The following is a 13,046-nucleotide window of genomic DNA, read 5'->3' as shown; positions in this document are numbered from 1 at the left end:
AACCACTCCCTACGGCAAAACATTCCATACTCCAACAGCCCTTTGTGTAAAGAAATGTCTGCTAACCTCTCCTCACAGGTGATAACTTTAAATTGATGAGCTCTCGTCACCAACTCCCAACCAGGGGAAATATGTCTTTCCCTAGTTACCATCAAAACCTTTCATAATTTTAATAACATCTATTAAACTTCCTCTTAGTCTCCTCTACTCCAGTGAAAATAGTCCTGGTCTCTCTTCATTAACTATAGTTTCCCATTCCTACCATCCTGCTGGTCAATCCACACTGCATGCTCTCTATGGTTTTAATGTCCTTTCTATAATGAGGTCCCCAGTATTTTGTATAAATTCATTACTTCCATACTTTTGCACTCTATGCCTGCATTTATAAAAAACAAAATTCTATTGACGTTTGTATGGCTTTGTCTACCTGCATTCACACTTTCAGGGAATTATGTATTTGAACCCTGAGCTCGCTGTTCATCCACAACTTTCAGTGTCTTCTTTTAAGTGTATACTCCCATTCCTTGTTCTTTCTCCCTAGTACACGACCCAACAATTCTCCACAGTACATTGCACCTGCCACCTGTCTTCCCAATCCACTAATCTGAAGTATTTTACAGCCCTCCTCACGGATTACCAAAGCTCTTATTTTTGAGTCTCCTGTAGCCGCCTAGACTTCCCCACCCCCTACCGTATTAGTTTAAGAATAAACTGCTCAGGAAGATCTACCTTTTATCACAAGCATCTAGACCAGCAGCTTTCAAGTCAGAATGATCAAGGGGGCACAAGTCCTGGTCTAGCTACCCAGGAAAAAGATCAATCTCAACCGGAGGTCTGATAACAGCGGGAAAAATCTCTTCTTTGCGCGTTAAAATGACAGTTTTACATGCATTAAAAGCTTCTAGCTTACCACTTTTGAATTATCTTTGTAGCAGAAGGCCAGCTGGTAGGCGGCAAAGACCAATGGTGGTAAAGTGAAACGAATCCTTTGATTTCCACCAGCTCCAAAGTGTTTTCTGGCAGTGTTTAAAATCTGTTTAAAGAAAGATGAAGTTAAACATAAATCAGTATGAAACATTATTTCACTTGGAACAACAATGTACAACACTGGTTCTTAATTTGTACAGGACCATTTCATCTGATACCATACATCATGTATGCACACCATTTTGGGAACAAGAGCAACTTTACTTAGATTTCTGGGATGGTAGCTTGAACAGTGACTATATAGAAATGCCATTTTTCAATATAAAAATTTTGTTCAAACATGTCCCAACATTTCAGTTTTGTTGGTGGTCTGCAATTTTCCCACAATAGATTTACATGAAATGCAACTACACATACAAGTACTTCGATTTAAATGAAACTATAACAGACATTTAAAGAAAAGTCCCTCTATTAATTTCTAATAGCATCCCGTTTGGCCATGCAAAATTATTTTTTCTACTTGAATTTTGAATGTTCTACACTCATTTTGTCTTCATTCTTCCTTTGCTCAGGGAATTAGAATTAGAAGACACGGGGTCTGAATTTGCTGCAAACTTGCGCCATCTACGGCATACGCGCTCATTATGGTGCAGAAATTTCAGAAAATTATGAGTGACTTATGCCATGCCATAATTTGCTAGGACTTTGCGCTGGTCCACAGAGACCTAGTTAAACAACCAATTATCATAGCTCCACCCCTCATTAAAATCAGTGGCGAGATGGAGTTTGCTGAATTAATGCCACTGTGATTGCTACAACCACTTAGAGCATTGCAGAATGGTGATGGTGGGCTCAGTATTTTTGGCGCAATCACAGGAGTTGTTTACTGTTTAAATTAAGAAATAATTGTGTTGCCCTCATTAGGTGCTTTCTTCAGTTGAGTAGTTCCGACAGCAAAGCAACAGAAATTATGGGCCGTATTTTCCAATTGGAGGCTTCCTGCGTGCGGAGGCCTCCGATCTGGAAAAAATCTACTGACTTACCTCTCCAACTTGAAATGTGCAGGGCCCACATATCCCAGAGGCACATGCGGTTCACAAGCGTCTCTGGGATCAAGTGGGGCATGGGGAGCCAATCAAAGAAGGGAATCTCCCGTCATACACTTGACAGAACTGTCAAATATATGAATGGAGATCACCCCAAAAAACACTAAAACATTTTTAAAAAAATTTTAAATCACATTTTTAAAATTACTGTAGTTGAAATTACAATAAATTAAATATTTTAAACAAAAATTTAATTTTTTGAAAAAATAATTAAAGTTTTTTTACAGGGCTAAAAATAAACTTACCTGTTTTTTAAAAAGTATTTTTAAATGATAAATCAGTGAAACTTTTTTTTACTTTTTTTCAAATCTTATGCTGGTAAAAGCAGGCCTTACGCCTGCTTTTTACCAGGCGTGAGATTTCTAAGGGTTTTCTGCGGGCGGAGGCTCTCCAGAAAGCAGAACTCAATGTTCTGATGAAAGGTTACTTATCTGAAACATTGACTCTCTTTCTTTCCACAGATGCTGCCTGACCTGAGTATTTCCAGCATTTTCTGTTTTTATTAAAAGACTAAATGCCTCTGGTTTCTGTGTTGTTTGTACAACATCAATGGGAAGGGGGAAATCACTGTTCCATCTAATAGACTAACCAGATAGATATAATAAAAAATCCTTAAGGCAAATCAGCTCTCTATAATTTGAGTTTGTGCTCGTTTCTGTCAATCAGTTAAACCTTCAAACATTTCCAGGCTCGAATAGCATCACATCGCAATGTGTTTTTACTTTGACCACTGGCCGCTCTGCTCTTGATCCACCGCTATGCTTGCTGCGCTGTATTCTAATTAATTTTCCAGCAAAGTGTGCCGTAAATTCGCCACTGGAGAATTGGGGAGCATAATGGTCTAATTTACCATTGCATCTGATTAAACTGTTGTAAACTGTTGAGCATTACTCAAGTTATTTTGCGCACTACATACTATGTGGACCCACTTCAGTGTGTGAATGACAGAAAATTTAAATGTATTCTAACAGTTAAAATGTGATTTGCACCTTCATGGAATGAAATGAAACTTTAAAGTCTGTTCAACAGATACCTTGGACAGGATTATTTTCTGTTAAATTCTACAGACATATATAAAAAGTTAAAAAATGTAAGAATTGGCATAAAAAGTTACCGTCAAGGCAACCTCAGGGAAAGTAGAGTTCTACTGTGCACATTTTCAGATATGCATAGTATTAATTTGGACCTTTTAGTATGTTTTATTTTACCTTAAATTACTTTATAGTATTTTCCAGCTTTTAAGAATGTCAATTTCCGCAGCTTTCAGTGAGCTAAATGACTGGCTGCATGATTTTTAATCCTGTATTGAACGTATTTGTTGAGAACATAAGAAATAGGAGGAGTAGGCCATACGGCCCTTTGAGCCTGCTCCGCCATTTAATAAGATCATGGCTGATCTTTGACCTCAACTCCATTTTCCTGCCAGATCCCCATATCCCTTGATTCCGCTTAAAAAGAGTGCAAAAATCTCAGCCTGAATATACTCATCGACTGAGCACCCACAGCCCTTTGGGGTAGAGAATTCCAAAGAATCACAACCCTCGAGTGAAGAAATTTCTCATCTCAGTCTTAAATGGCCGACCCCTTATCCTGAGACTATGACCCCTAGTTCTAGACTCTCCAGCCAGGGGAAACAACCTCTCAGCATCGACCCGGTCAAGCCCTCTAAGAATTTTATTCGTTTCATTGAGATCGCCTCTCATTCTTCTGAACTCGAGAGTATAGGTCCATTCGACTCAATAAGAGTGACCACTAATGATTAACAAGGAACGTTCTACTTCTGTTACTCAAGCAGTTTGAACTTTGATGCTGTGGAATGATTGAAACATTGCAAAAAAGGTGATAATTAGTCACTAGCAAATGAAGTAACTGATCAGGCTTGTAAATTTCTGATTGCAAATTCTTTTTAAAAACAAATATTGCTGCAGTCTGGGACAAATATTAACTAACTTAAATGTCTAAGAAGCCAACTGCTTGCAATCTTTATTAAAAAATGCCATTGTTACATGAATAATTTTATGGGGTGCATCCTGGTAGCGCTTGCATAAATTATTTAAGCTGAATTCATATCTGTGGGAAACGTCTCAATATTTTACATTTAAAATAATCGACCTCCCGTTTGGTTACAACTGAAAAACAATTAAGTAGGTCAGATAGAAAAGTGAGCTCCATGTCAAACTTGTGCCATGTTACATGAAACTCGAGCCCTGTTCAGCTCAGAGTAATGCATTTACTTTATATCAAAACCAGATGAATCATTTCTAAAAATATACAGGGATAGACTCGAGGTTTTACTGGGTGCCGTGCAGAGGGGAAAATCTGGAAGGGAAAGGATCATAAGCATGCAACAGAACTCACCTAATTTTCCTTCCATTTAAATTAATGGAAGAAAAATCAGATATCTTTGCAACAGGTATGCGATTTCCCCCACCAAAGATTTTTCTCTCTGCACTCCACCCAAGCGAACCTTAATGCTCAGGCAGTAAAGAAAAAAATCTACCCCACTAATTTTACTCAGTACAGCAAATTTATTTACAGCGGTGTAATCTCTAAGAGGACAAAATAATTAGATTTTCTGATAAAGGCACCTATACATCACACCACGTTACCAGTTTTTCTATTCCTCCTTAAATATTTTTGAACCATGGTTTGGTGTGCTATTTATATTTCCATATCACTGGGGAGCACAATTAGCATAGCACACTAAAATCACACTTGTACTGCACCCGTACAAGACTAGTCTGCACCCATGATCTTCCTCCATATAAACTGCCCAATTGAACTATTCTGTTGTGATAAAGCACTGAACACCAGTCAGCTACCCTAGGGAGGGGGGGGGGGGGGGGGGGTTGGTGGGGGAAACGTTTCGCGCTGCACTCTCGCACACCTAGTGCTAGTTTCAGACAGTGTTGATAATGGTCTCAGAAACATCTCCCATTTGTTAGGCTACGGATGTGGTTTAGTTCAGGGAGACCCAAGAAATGAGGAAATTGCTTTATTTAAATATAAAAGTTTCACCTTTGGAAACAGATTTTCCATTTCTTCAATGGTCAACTTTAGGTACGCAAATTTACACAACAATCCCATTCTGGACATTCCCCGCAAGGTGAAATTTTGCTTTCCTATTTTACATAAACAGTGAGTGATATGCACAATATTTTTAAACAAAGACTGAGAAGTAGCTTCATCACTATCTTTGTATGTACAAACATTAACTCAGTTAAGGGTTTCAAATTCCACATTATACTACTGCTACACAACCACTCCATAATATAGTTCTGTAATTACACAACTAGAATCTTTAGCAATAACAACAGAAAATGCTGGAAATACTCAGCAGGCCAGGCAGCATCCGTGGAGAGAGAAACAGAGTTAACATTTCAGGTCTGGGACCCTTCATCAGAACTGGAAAAAGCTGGAAATGTAGCAGATATTAAGCAGGTGCAGAGACAAGGAGGGGGGTTTAGGAGGGGAGGAAGGAATTGAAAGAACATGCTGTGAAAATGTTGCAAATGGGAATGGCAAAATCATACTGCATGAAAAATGGGGGCAGGGATTATTATCTGAAATTGTTGAACTCTATGTTGAGTCTGTCAGGCTGTAAAGTGCCCAATCGAAAGATGAGGTGCTGTTCCTCGAGCTTACGTTGAGCTTCATTAGAACAATGTAATAGGCCGAGGACAGAGAGATCAGAGTGGGAGTGAAGCGGAGAATTAAAAAGTGACAGGCGACCGGAAGCTCAGGGTCACCCTTACGGACTGAACGGAGGTGTTCCGCAAAGCAGTCGCCCAATCTGCATTTGGTCTCCCCAATGTAGAGGAGACCGCATCGTGAGCAGCGAATACAGTATATAAAATTGCAAGTACAACAAGTAAATCGCTGTTTCAGCTGGAAAGGGTGTTTGGGGCCCTGGACTTTAGCTACAAGTTATCAGTCAAATTACCTAGGGAGGTCAGATATTACTTGGAAAATACTAATCTTAGTGGGATAAAAGAACAAAGGGATCTTGAAGTACAAATACATAAATCACTGAAAGTAGCGACACAGGTTAACAAGGCCATAAAAAAAGCAAACCAAGCACTAGAGTTTATTTCTAGAGGGATTGAATTGAAAGTAGAGAAGTTATGCTATACTTGTATCAAACCTTGGTTAGACCACACGGAGTACTGCATACAATTCTGGTTGCCATATTATAAAAAGGATATAGAGGCACTGGAGAGGGTCCAAAAAAGATTTACGGGAAACTTTGTGCTATCCGGCACCGACGGGACCGAGCTGTTGCCGTTCCCTCAAAACTGCCGGACAAACCAGCGTTAATGTTGAAGCATACGGAGCTTTTCAGCTCCGTATCTGGCAACAAACACTGTTGCTTCAGCTTCTAAACAGTCGGCCGTACCTTGGAAGCATCTCTGTCGCTTAGCAACAGCTTCAGAGAGACTTTGCAGAGCCTGACTGTTAACAAAAAACCACGAGAAGAAAAAAAACCTAACAAAACGGCTCCTGATTTTTACCGGTGGCTCGAGCTTGCCGAACATTTAGCCTCCGGATAACACAAAGTTTCCTGTACAAGGAGGATACCAGAAATATAAGGGTATACCTATCAGGAAAGGATGAACGGGCTGGGTCTCTTTTCTCTTGAAAAGAGAAGGCTGAGGGGGGTGACCCAATAGAGATCTTTAAAATTATGAAAGGTTTTGACGGAGTAGATAGAGTGTTGCCACTTGTGGGGGAAGAGCAAAACTAGAGGCCATCAATATAAGATAGGCACCAAGAAATCAAATAGGGAATTCAGAAGGAACTTCTTTACCGAGAGTGGTGAGAATGTGGAACTCACTACTACAGGGAGTGGTTGAAGCAAATAGTATAGATGCATTTAAGGGGAGGCTAGATAAGCATATGAGGGAGAAGGGAATACAGGGTTATGCTGATAGGGTTAGATGAGGAAAGACGGGAGAAGGCTCGAGTGGAGCATAAACGCCAGCATGGACTGGTTGGGCCGAATGGCCGGTTTCTGTGCTGTACATCCTATGTATGTAAACATATACATGTATATAAAAATACCCGGCTGCACTAGCACAATGAATCTCAGTTAGAGGCCTAAACGACAGATTCTGAAAATTACCTGAAACTAAACAGAGAGTGGAACAAGGAGACACGAGTTCAAATTAATAAAATGCATATTCAGGACTAATGTCAGGAAGTTTTTCAAACCGAGTGAGCACTATGTGGAATGTACTTATGGGTAGAGTAGTGGGTTAAAAATCCTAGAATCATCATTTAAATAAACTATTATGGGGAGTGATAGGGGAGGGGAGGGAGAAAAGGAGAATTATGCAGACTTTCTGGGGATGTACCAAGTTGGGTCGAATTGCTTGAGTCATCCATATTTAACTTGGGAAACACAAGCTGCAGCCTTGATTGGCATTCAAACTTCTCTAATTTTAACAGACAAGTTTCAGCAATTCAACTAATTAGTCTGCTCCACCTGGAGAGAAGAAATTTCTGCAAGGATTTGCATCACGTGTGCACAAGCTCATCAACCAAATACCCACTCGCATTAAAACTGGTTGGCCAGAATCCAGATTGCCCCGACAGCTGAAAAGGAAAATCTTGTGACAAGAAACCCAAAAGTGGGATTTTATTTTGAGGAGGAGTAAAGGAAGGAAGAGATTTAACATAAAAGCCTCCTATAAAATCAATAGTCAAATTTACTAGGTGTAACTTAAATCACTCCATTTGTTAAAGGAAAGAAAGGTACAAGACTTGAACTTGGCAAGTTAACATACCAGATACTGTTGGTCAGGATCTTCAGATTGAAATAAATGAATAAATCTACCAACAAGACTTTGCTCTTCAGCAAAATCTTCTGGGTCAGGATCTTCTGCTGGCTGATCTGGCTGATCCTGAATCAATGTCGACACCAGGTTCAGTATAGCATCCACCTATACAAAGAGGAAGGCATCTATGAAAGTGGCACATGAAATTCTACAATTTTACACAAGAACTTCACTTAATATACACCACAATCACTATCAAAAATAAACTCAGTGCTGGAAATACTCAGCAGGTCAGACAGCATCTGTGGAGAGAGAAACAAAGTTAACGTTTTAGGTCAACAGAAAATGCTGGAAAAACTCAGCAGGTCAGGCAACATCCGTGGAGAGAAATTTGAGTTGATGTTTCGGGTTGGACCCTTCTTCAAAACTGGAAAGAAAAGAAACTAGATCAGAGGCAGGGCTGCGATCGGACAAAAGAATAAAAGAAACAAAAGAAGTAAAAGAGATTAGAAGCTAGACGAGATGGTAATAGGCTGGGATTAGGTGTAAAGTGTACTGGCAGGGCAAAAGATAGCTGCCAGGTGTGAGAGAGAAACAAAAGGAAAGGGGGGTGGGGGGGGGGGAAAGGAGTGGAACAATTACAAGAGAAAATGAAATGGGGGCCGAGCTTATGATCTGAAATTGTTGAACTCGATATTGAGTCCGGAAGGCTGCAGACTGCCTAATCGGAAGATGAGGTGCTGTTCCTCGAGTTTACGTTGAGCTTCCGTGGAACAATACAAGAGGCCAAGGACGGTGAGGTCCGAGTGGGAATGGAGCGGTGAATTAAAATGACAGGCGACCGGAAGCTCGGGGTCACCCTTACGGACTGAACAGACTTCTCCGTCTCCATCTCTGGGGATAGGTTATCGACCAATATTTACTACAAGCCCACTGACTCCCACAGCTACCTGGACTACACTTCCTCCCACCCCGCTTCCTGTAAGGACTCTATTCCATTCTCCCAGTTTCTCCGCCTCCGCCGTATCTGCTCTGACTATGCCACCTTCCACACCAGTGCTTCAGACATGTCTTCCTTTTTCCGCAACCGAGGATTCCCCTCTACTGTGGTTGACACTGCCCTCGACCGTGTCAGTTCTATCTCCCGCACTTCGGCCCTCACCCCTGCCCCTCCCTCCCGGAACCACGATAGGGTTCCCCTTGTCCTCACCTTTCACCCCACCAGCCTCCACATTCAACGGATCATCCTCCGGCATTTCCGCTACCTCCAAAGTGATCCCACCACCAAACGTATCTTCCCCTCCCCTCCCAGCATTCCGCAGGGACCGCTCCCTCCGAGACACCCTAGTCCACTCCTCTATCACCCCAAACAGCCCTTCCTCTTCGCCTGGCACCTTCCCGTGCAAGCGGAGGAGATGTAACACCTGCCCCTATACCTCCCCCCTTCCCACTGTCCAGGGCCCCAAACACCCCTTCCAGGTGAAACAGCGATTTACTTGTACTTCTCGCAATCTAGTATACTGTATTCGCTGCTCACGATGCGGTCTCCTCTACATTGGGGAGACCAAACGCAGATTGGGTGACCGCTTTGCGGAACACCTCCGTTCAGTCCGTAAGGGTGACCCCGAGCTTCCGGTCGCCTGTCATTTTAATTCACCGCTCCATTCCCACTCGGACCTCACCGTCCTTGGCCTCTTGTATTGTTCCACGGAAGCTCAACGTAAACTCGAGGAACAGCACCTCATCTTCCGATTAGGCAGTCTACAGCCTTCCGGACTCAATATCGAGTTCAATAATTTCAGATCATAAGCTCGGCCCCCATTTCATTTTCTCTTGTAATTGTTCCACTCCTTTCCACCACCCCCCCCCCCTTTCCTTTTGTTTCTCTCTCACACCTGGCAGCTATCTTTTGCCCTGCCAGTACACTTTACACCTTATCCCAGCCTATCACCATCTCGTCTAGCTTCTAATCTCTTTTACTTCTTTTGTCCGATCGCAGCCCTGCCTCCGATCTAGTTTCTTTTCTTTCCAGTTTTGAAGAAGGGTCCAACCCGAAACGTCAACTCAAATTTCTCTCCACGGATGTTGCCTGGCCTGCTGAGTTTTTCCAGCATTTTCTGTTGTTATTTCGGATTTCCAACATCTGCAGTATTTTGCTATCGTAACGTTTTAGGTCAATGACCTTTCATTTCTCTCTCCACAGACAGTCTGACCGGTTGAGTATTTGCAGAATTTTCTGTTTTTATTTCAGATTTCCAGCATCTGCAGTATTTTGCTTTTGTCCAGAAATAAACTGTCAGATAGTTTGATGTTCTTTTGAAGAGCCGAGAAACATCCTTCGACCTTCTCTCTAAGGAAGTAAACGTCTACACCTGGCTGGGAATCAATTAACAGGTAATATTCATTTACGGGCACTGATTTTAAAGGGTGCGGTAGGCACAGCATTGAAGATCAACATCAACATAAAACTTCCACAATGCTCATTAATTCAATGTTTTCTCAATTTCAAGCAATGTCAACAAATAAGATTCTTCATTTAATTATACCTACTTTCGCCCCCACGCCCCAAAATGATCCAGATTTCGAAATAATTCCTGACCAGCTTTTAAATTTTTACTCCAACTGACTGATTTGCCAACTATCACAATTTCCTGTTGCCATGTCACTTAGTTTTGCGTTTAGTCAGTAGATCTTCCCTCATCTGCTTTCTAATGAATCAAAATTTAAAAATTTGTAGTGCCTAAATATGGAATTAATGGTTTAATACTTTTTCCTAATCAGCAAAACTGTAAATGAGCAACTAATCAACTGTCACCTGTTTTTTTTTTTTTTAAATTTAAAAATTCCTCAAACATTTTAAAAAGCTGAAAAGACCCCATGAGATCAATCATTTTCACTTGGCACTAAAATAGGCACCCCTCTATGCTTTGAAAAGTTAACATGAAGCTATTCAACATGGACACAATTTTTACTGGTGGAAAGAGAATAGTCGTGCAGTGAGCAAATCATAACAGCAACTGATGGGGATATCTGCATGCTAGTCAAGTGGAGAGGGGAAAGAGAAAGACTATTGACATTTCTTTGCACCATGCAGTCAAGTTTTATTTTTTTTTAAACCTACGAAACATCAATAAATATTATTGGATAAACAGCACTGCATTTTGCTGACTGCTGAAACAAATTTCACATCGGTTATTAAATAATAGGTTGGATTATTTTCAGGTCGTGAAATATAATTGCCTCGGTAAATAACATCTTTTCTATTGTGTTGCTCAAGTATTTGTGTATCTATACAGGAAACTTTCGGATATCCGGCACTGACGGGACCGAGCTGGTGCCGTAACATCAAAAGTGCCGGACATACCAGAGTTAATGTTTAAACATACGAAACTGAGAAGCTCCATGTGAATCAACAAACCCTGTTGCTTAGCAACAGCTTCAAAACAGTCGGCTGCAGCTGCAAGCATCTGTAGCTGAAGCTGTTGCTATAGCTACAGACCTTGCAGTGCTTGACTGGGGGAAAAAAAAGCAACGAGAACTAAAAAAATAGAAAACGGCTCCTGATTTTTGCCGTTAGATCAAGTATTCCGGACATATAACCTCCGGATAAACCAAAGTTTCCTGTAATTAGAAGTTTCAAAATGTCTATCATATGGTTTTATTGAGCACAACTGGCCAATATAACTTTCTAAATAGTAAATAAATGTGCCATGATTACTGTAATTCTCAGAGGGAATCAATACTCCTTTCAAAATTTAGAATCAACGAAAACAGTGTTCAAAATGCTCGAAGTCTCATCAGGGAAAAAGTAGACTTACATTTGTCCAGGTTAAATAACTTCATGTTAACTTTACAAAGCATGCAAGAGTGTCTATTTCAGTGCTACTGAAGCAATGAGGGGGAAGCAATTAGACTAGTAAATAGATATTGACACAGGGTAACCCAGCATAGATCAAATTCACCAGCCCTTTACTGACACTTCCCTACTTATTTCCCCAGAGGATGCAAACTCTTTTTCAAGTTAGTCTGGATGAACAGAAAACTCCCTAGGAGGATATTAAAGATAATAATCTTTGGGCAACCAATTTTCAAAAATAGCACTGATGCCAAGAATCCTTAAAATTAGAAAGTAAACACAACAAACATATTTTTCTTTCAAATGACTGATTTGCCAACATAAAATCAACTTGGGTTGTAAAAATGTTAACCACCTTTACAGCACTGTACTACTTTAAAAACTTGTTCACACCAAGTGCAGATTTATCACCAATTTTTTTTCCAAAATATCCTTCATTGTACAACACTAATGTTTCCATTTGTCAATTTCTGAAATAATCAAACTTCTAGACTAGCATGCAATATCAAAAAATCCATCCTTCAAAAATAACATCTAAGATGCTTTTTAAATCAGCAATTTTCTACATTACCTGCTTGTCATCATTCTAACTAATTATATAGTATTAAAATTAAGTTGCTCCTCTTAAGGTAGCATAGTATATAAATTAAATCTTACCTGTTCTTGTCCAATTATCTCTGTATTGTACTCAAGCGCATTGCTTAGTATATAACAGCTCATATTTTTGCGTGACTCATAGTCAAAGTATTCAAACAAAGGATGAAAGTGTTTCAACTTCAGTACAGTCAAGATGTTGTTGTAGGTGTCAATGGGGATCTTTAGAAGCCGTGTTAACTCTTTAGAAACAGCACTGCTAGTAGCAATACTAAACGTGGCGGGGAAAAAAAAATGGAAAATTTGATAATGGACTAATTTTCATGGCCATCGAAAGCCAACATATTTTCTGTGTAACTGAAAAGAACTACAGTTTAGAACATAACAATGTGATACAGGAAACTTAAATTTTTAACTTATGATTAAAAAATGAAAAAGTACATACTGTTCAAGATTGAGTTTGTTGAAAATCTCCACAGTAGTTTCAAGAACTTTATCAACATAGTCCACCCGGTCAGGATAACACTTCATGGCCAAGTTGATAAGAGACACTTGTAAAGATACTACATCTTCAGATGGCATATCTTGTCTTGACTGAAAATATAACCAAAATAAAATTAGAGCATTATCTTTTTTACAAATAATATTTTGGACAGCTTTTTAGTAAATTGACTACTGGCATTATCTGCAGAAGAACATGTCAGCCAGAGGGAAGTTTAATATGGTAATCTAACAGGGGGTACTTCAATCATACACATTAAAAGCTTATGTCCATGTTCATCAAAT

At 40.1% G+C, this 13,046-nt stretch overlaps 1 protein-coding gene across 1 annotated transcript in view; it reads right to left on the bottom strand.

Moving 5' to 3' along the window:
- vps35 (VPS35 retromer complex component) overlaps positions 1-13,046 on the bottom strand; it is an 80,263-nt gene that overhangs the window by 21,131 nt on the left and 46,086 nt on the right. Inside the window, exons 10-13 of the mRNA XM_085991526.1 lie at positions 12,706-12,854; positions 12,324-12,531; positions 7,820-7,975; positions 911-1,033 (exon numbers count right to left, since the gene is read on the bottom strand). Coding sequence (XP_085847652.1) covers positions 911-1,033; positions 7,820-7,975; positions 12,324-12,531; positions 12,706-12,854 — 636 coding nt within the window. The remainder of the gene's footprint in view (positions 1-910; positions 1,034-7,819; positions 7,976-12,323; positions 12,532-12,705; positions 12,855-13,046) is intronic.

Source organism: Somniosus microcephalus, chromosome 6 (assembly GCF_052327205.1).
Source record: "Somniosus microcephalus isolate GS21.2 chromosome 6, FLI_Smic_1.0, whole genome shotgun sequence".
In the NCBI taxonomy this organism is placed as follows: Eukaryota; Metazoa; Chordata; class Chondrichthyes; order Squaliformes; family Somniosidae; genus Somniosus; species Somniosus microcephalus.
Note: the sequence above shows the minus strand (reverse complement) of the source record. Positions and strands in the feature narration are given on the sequence as shown.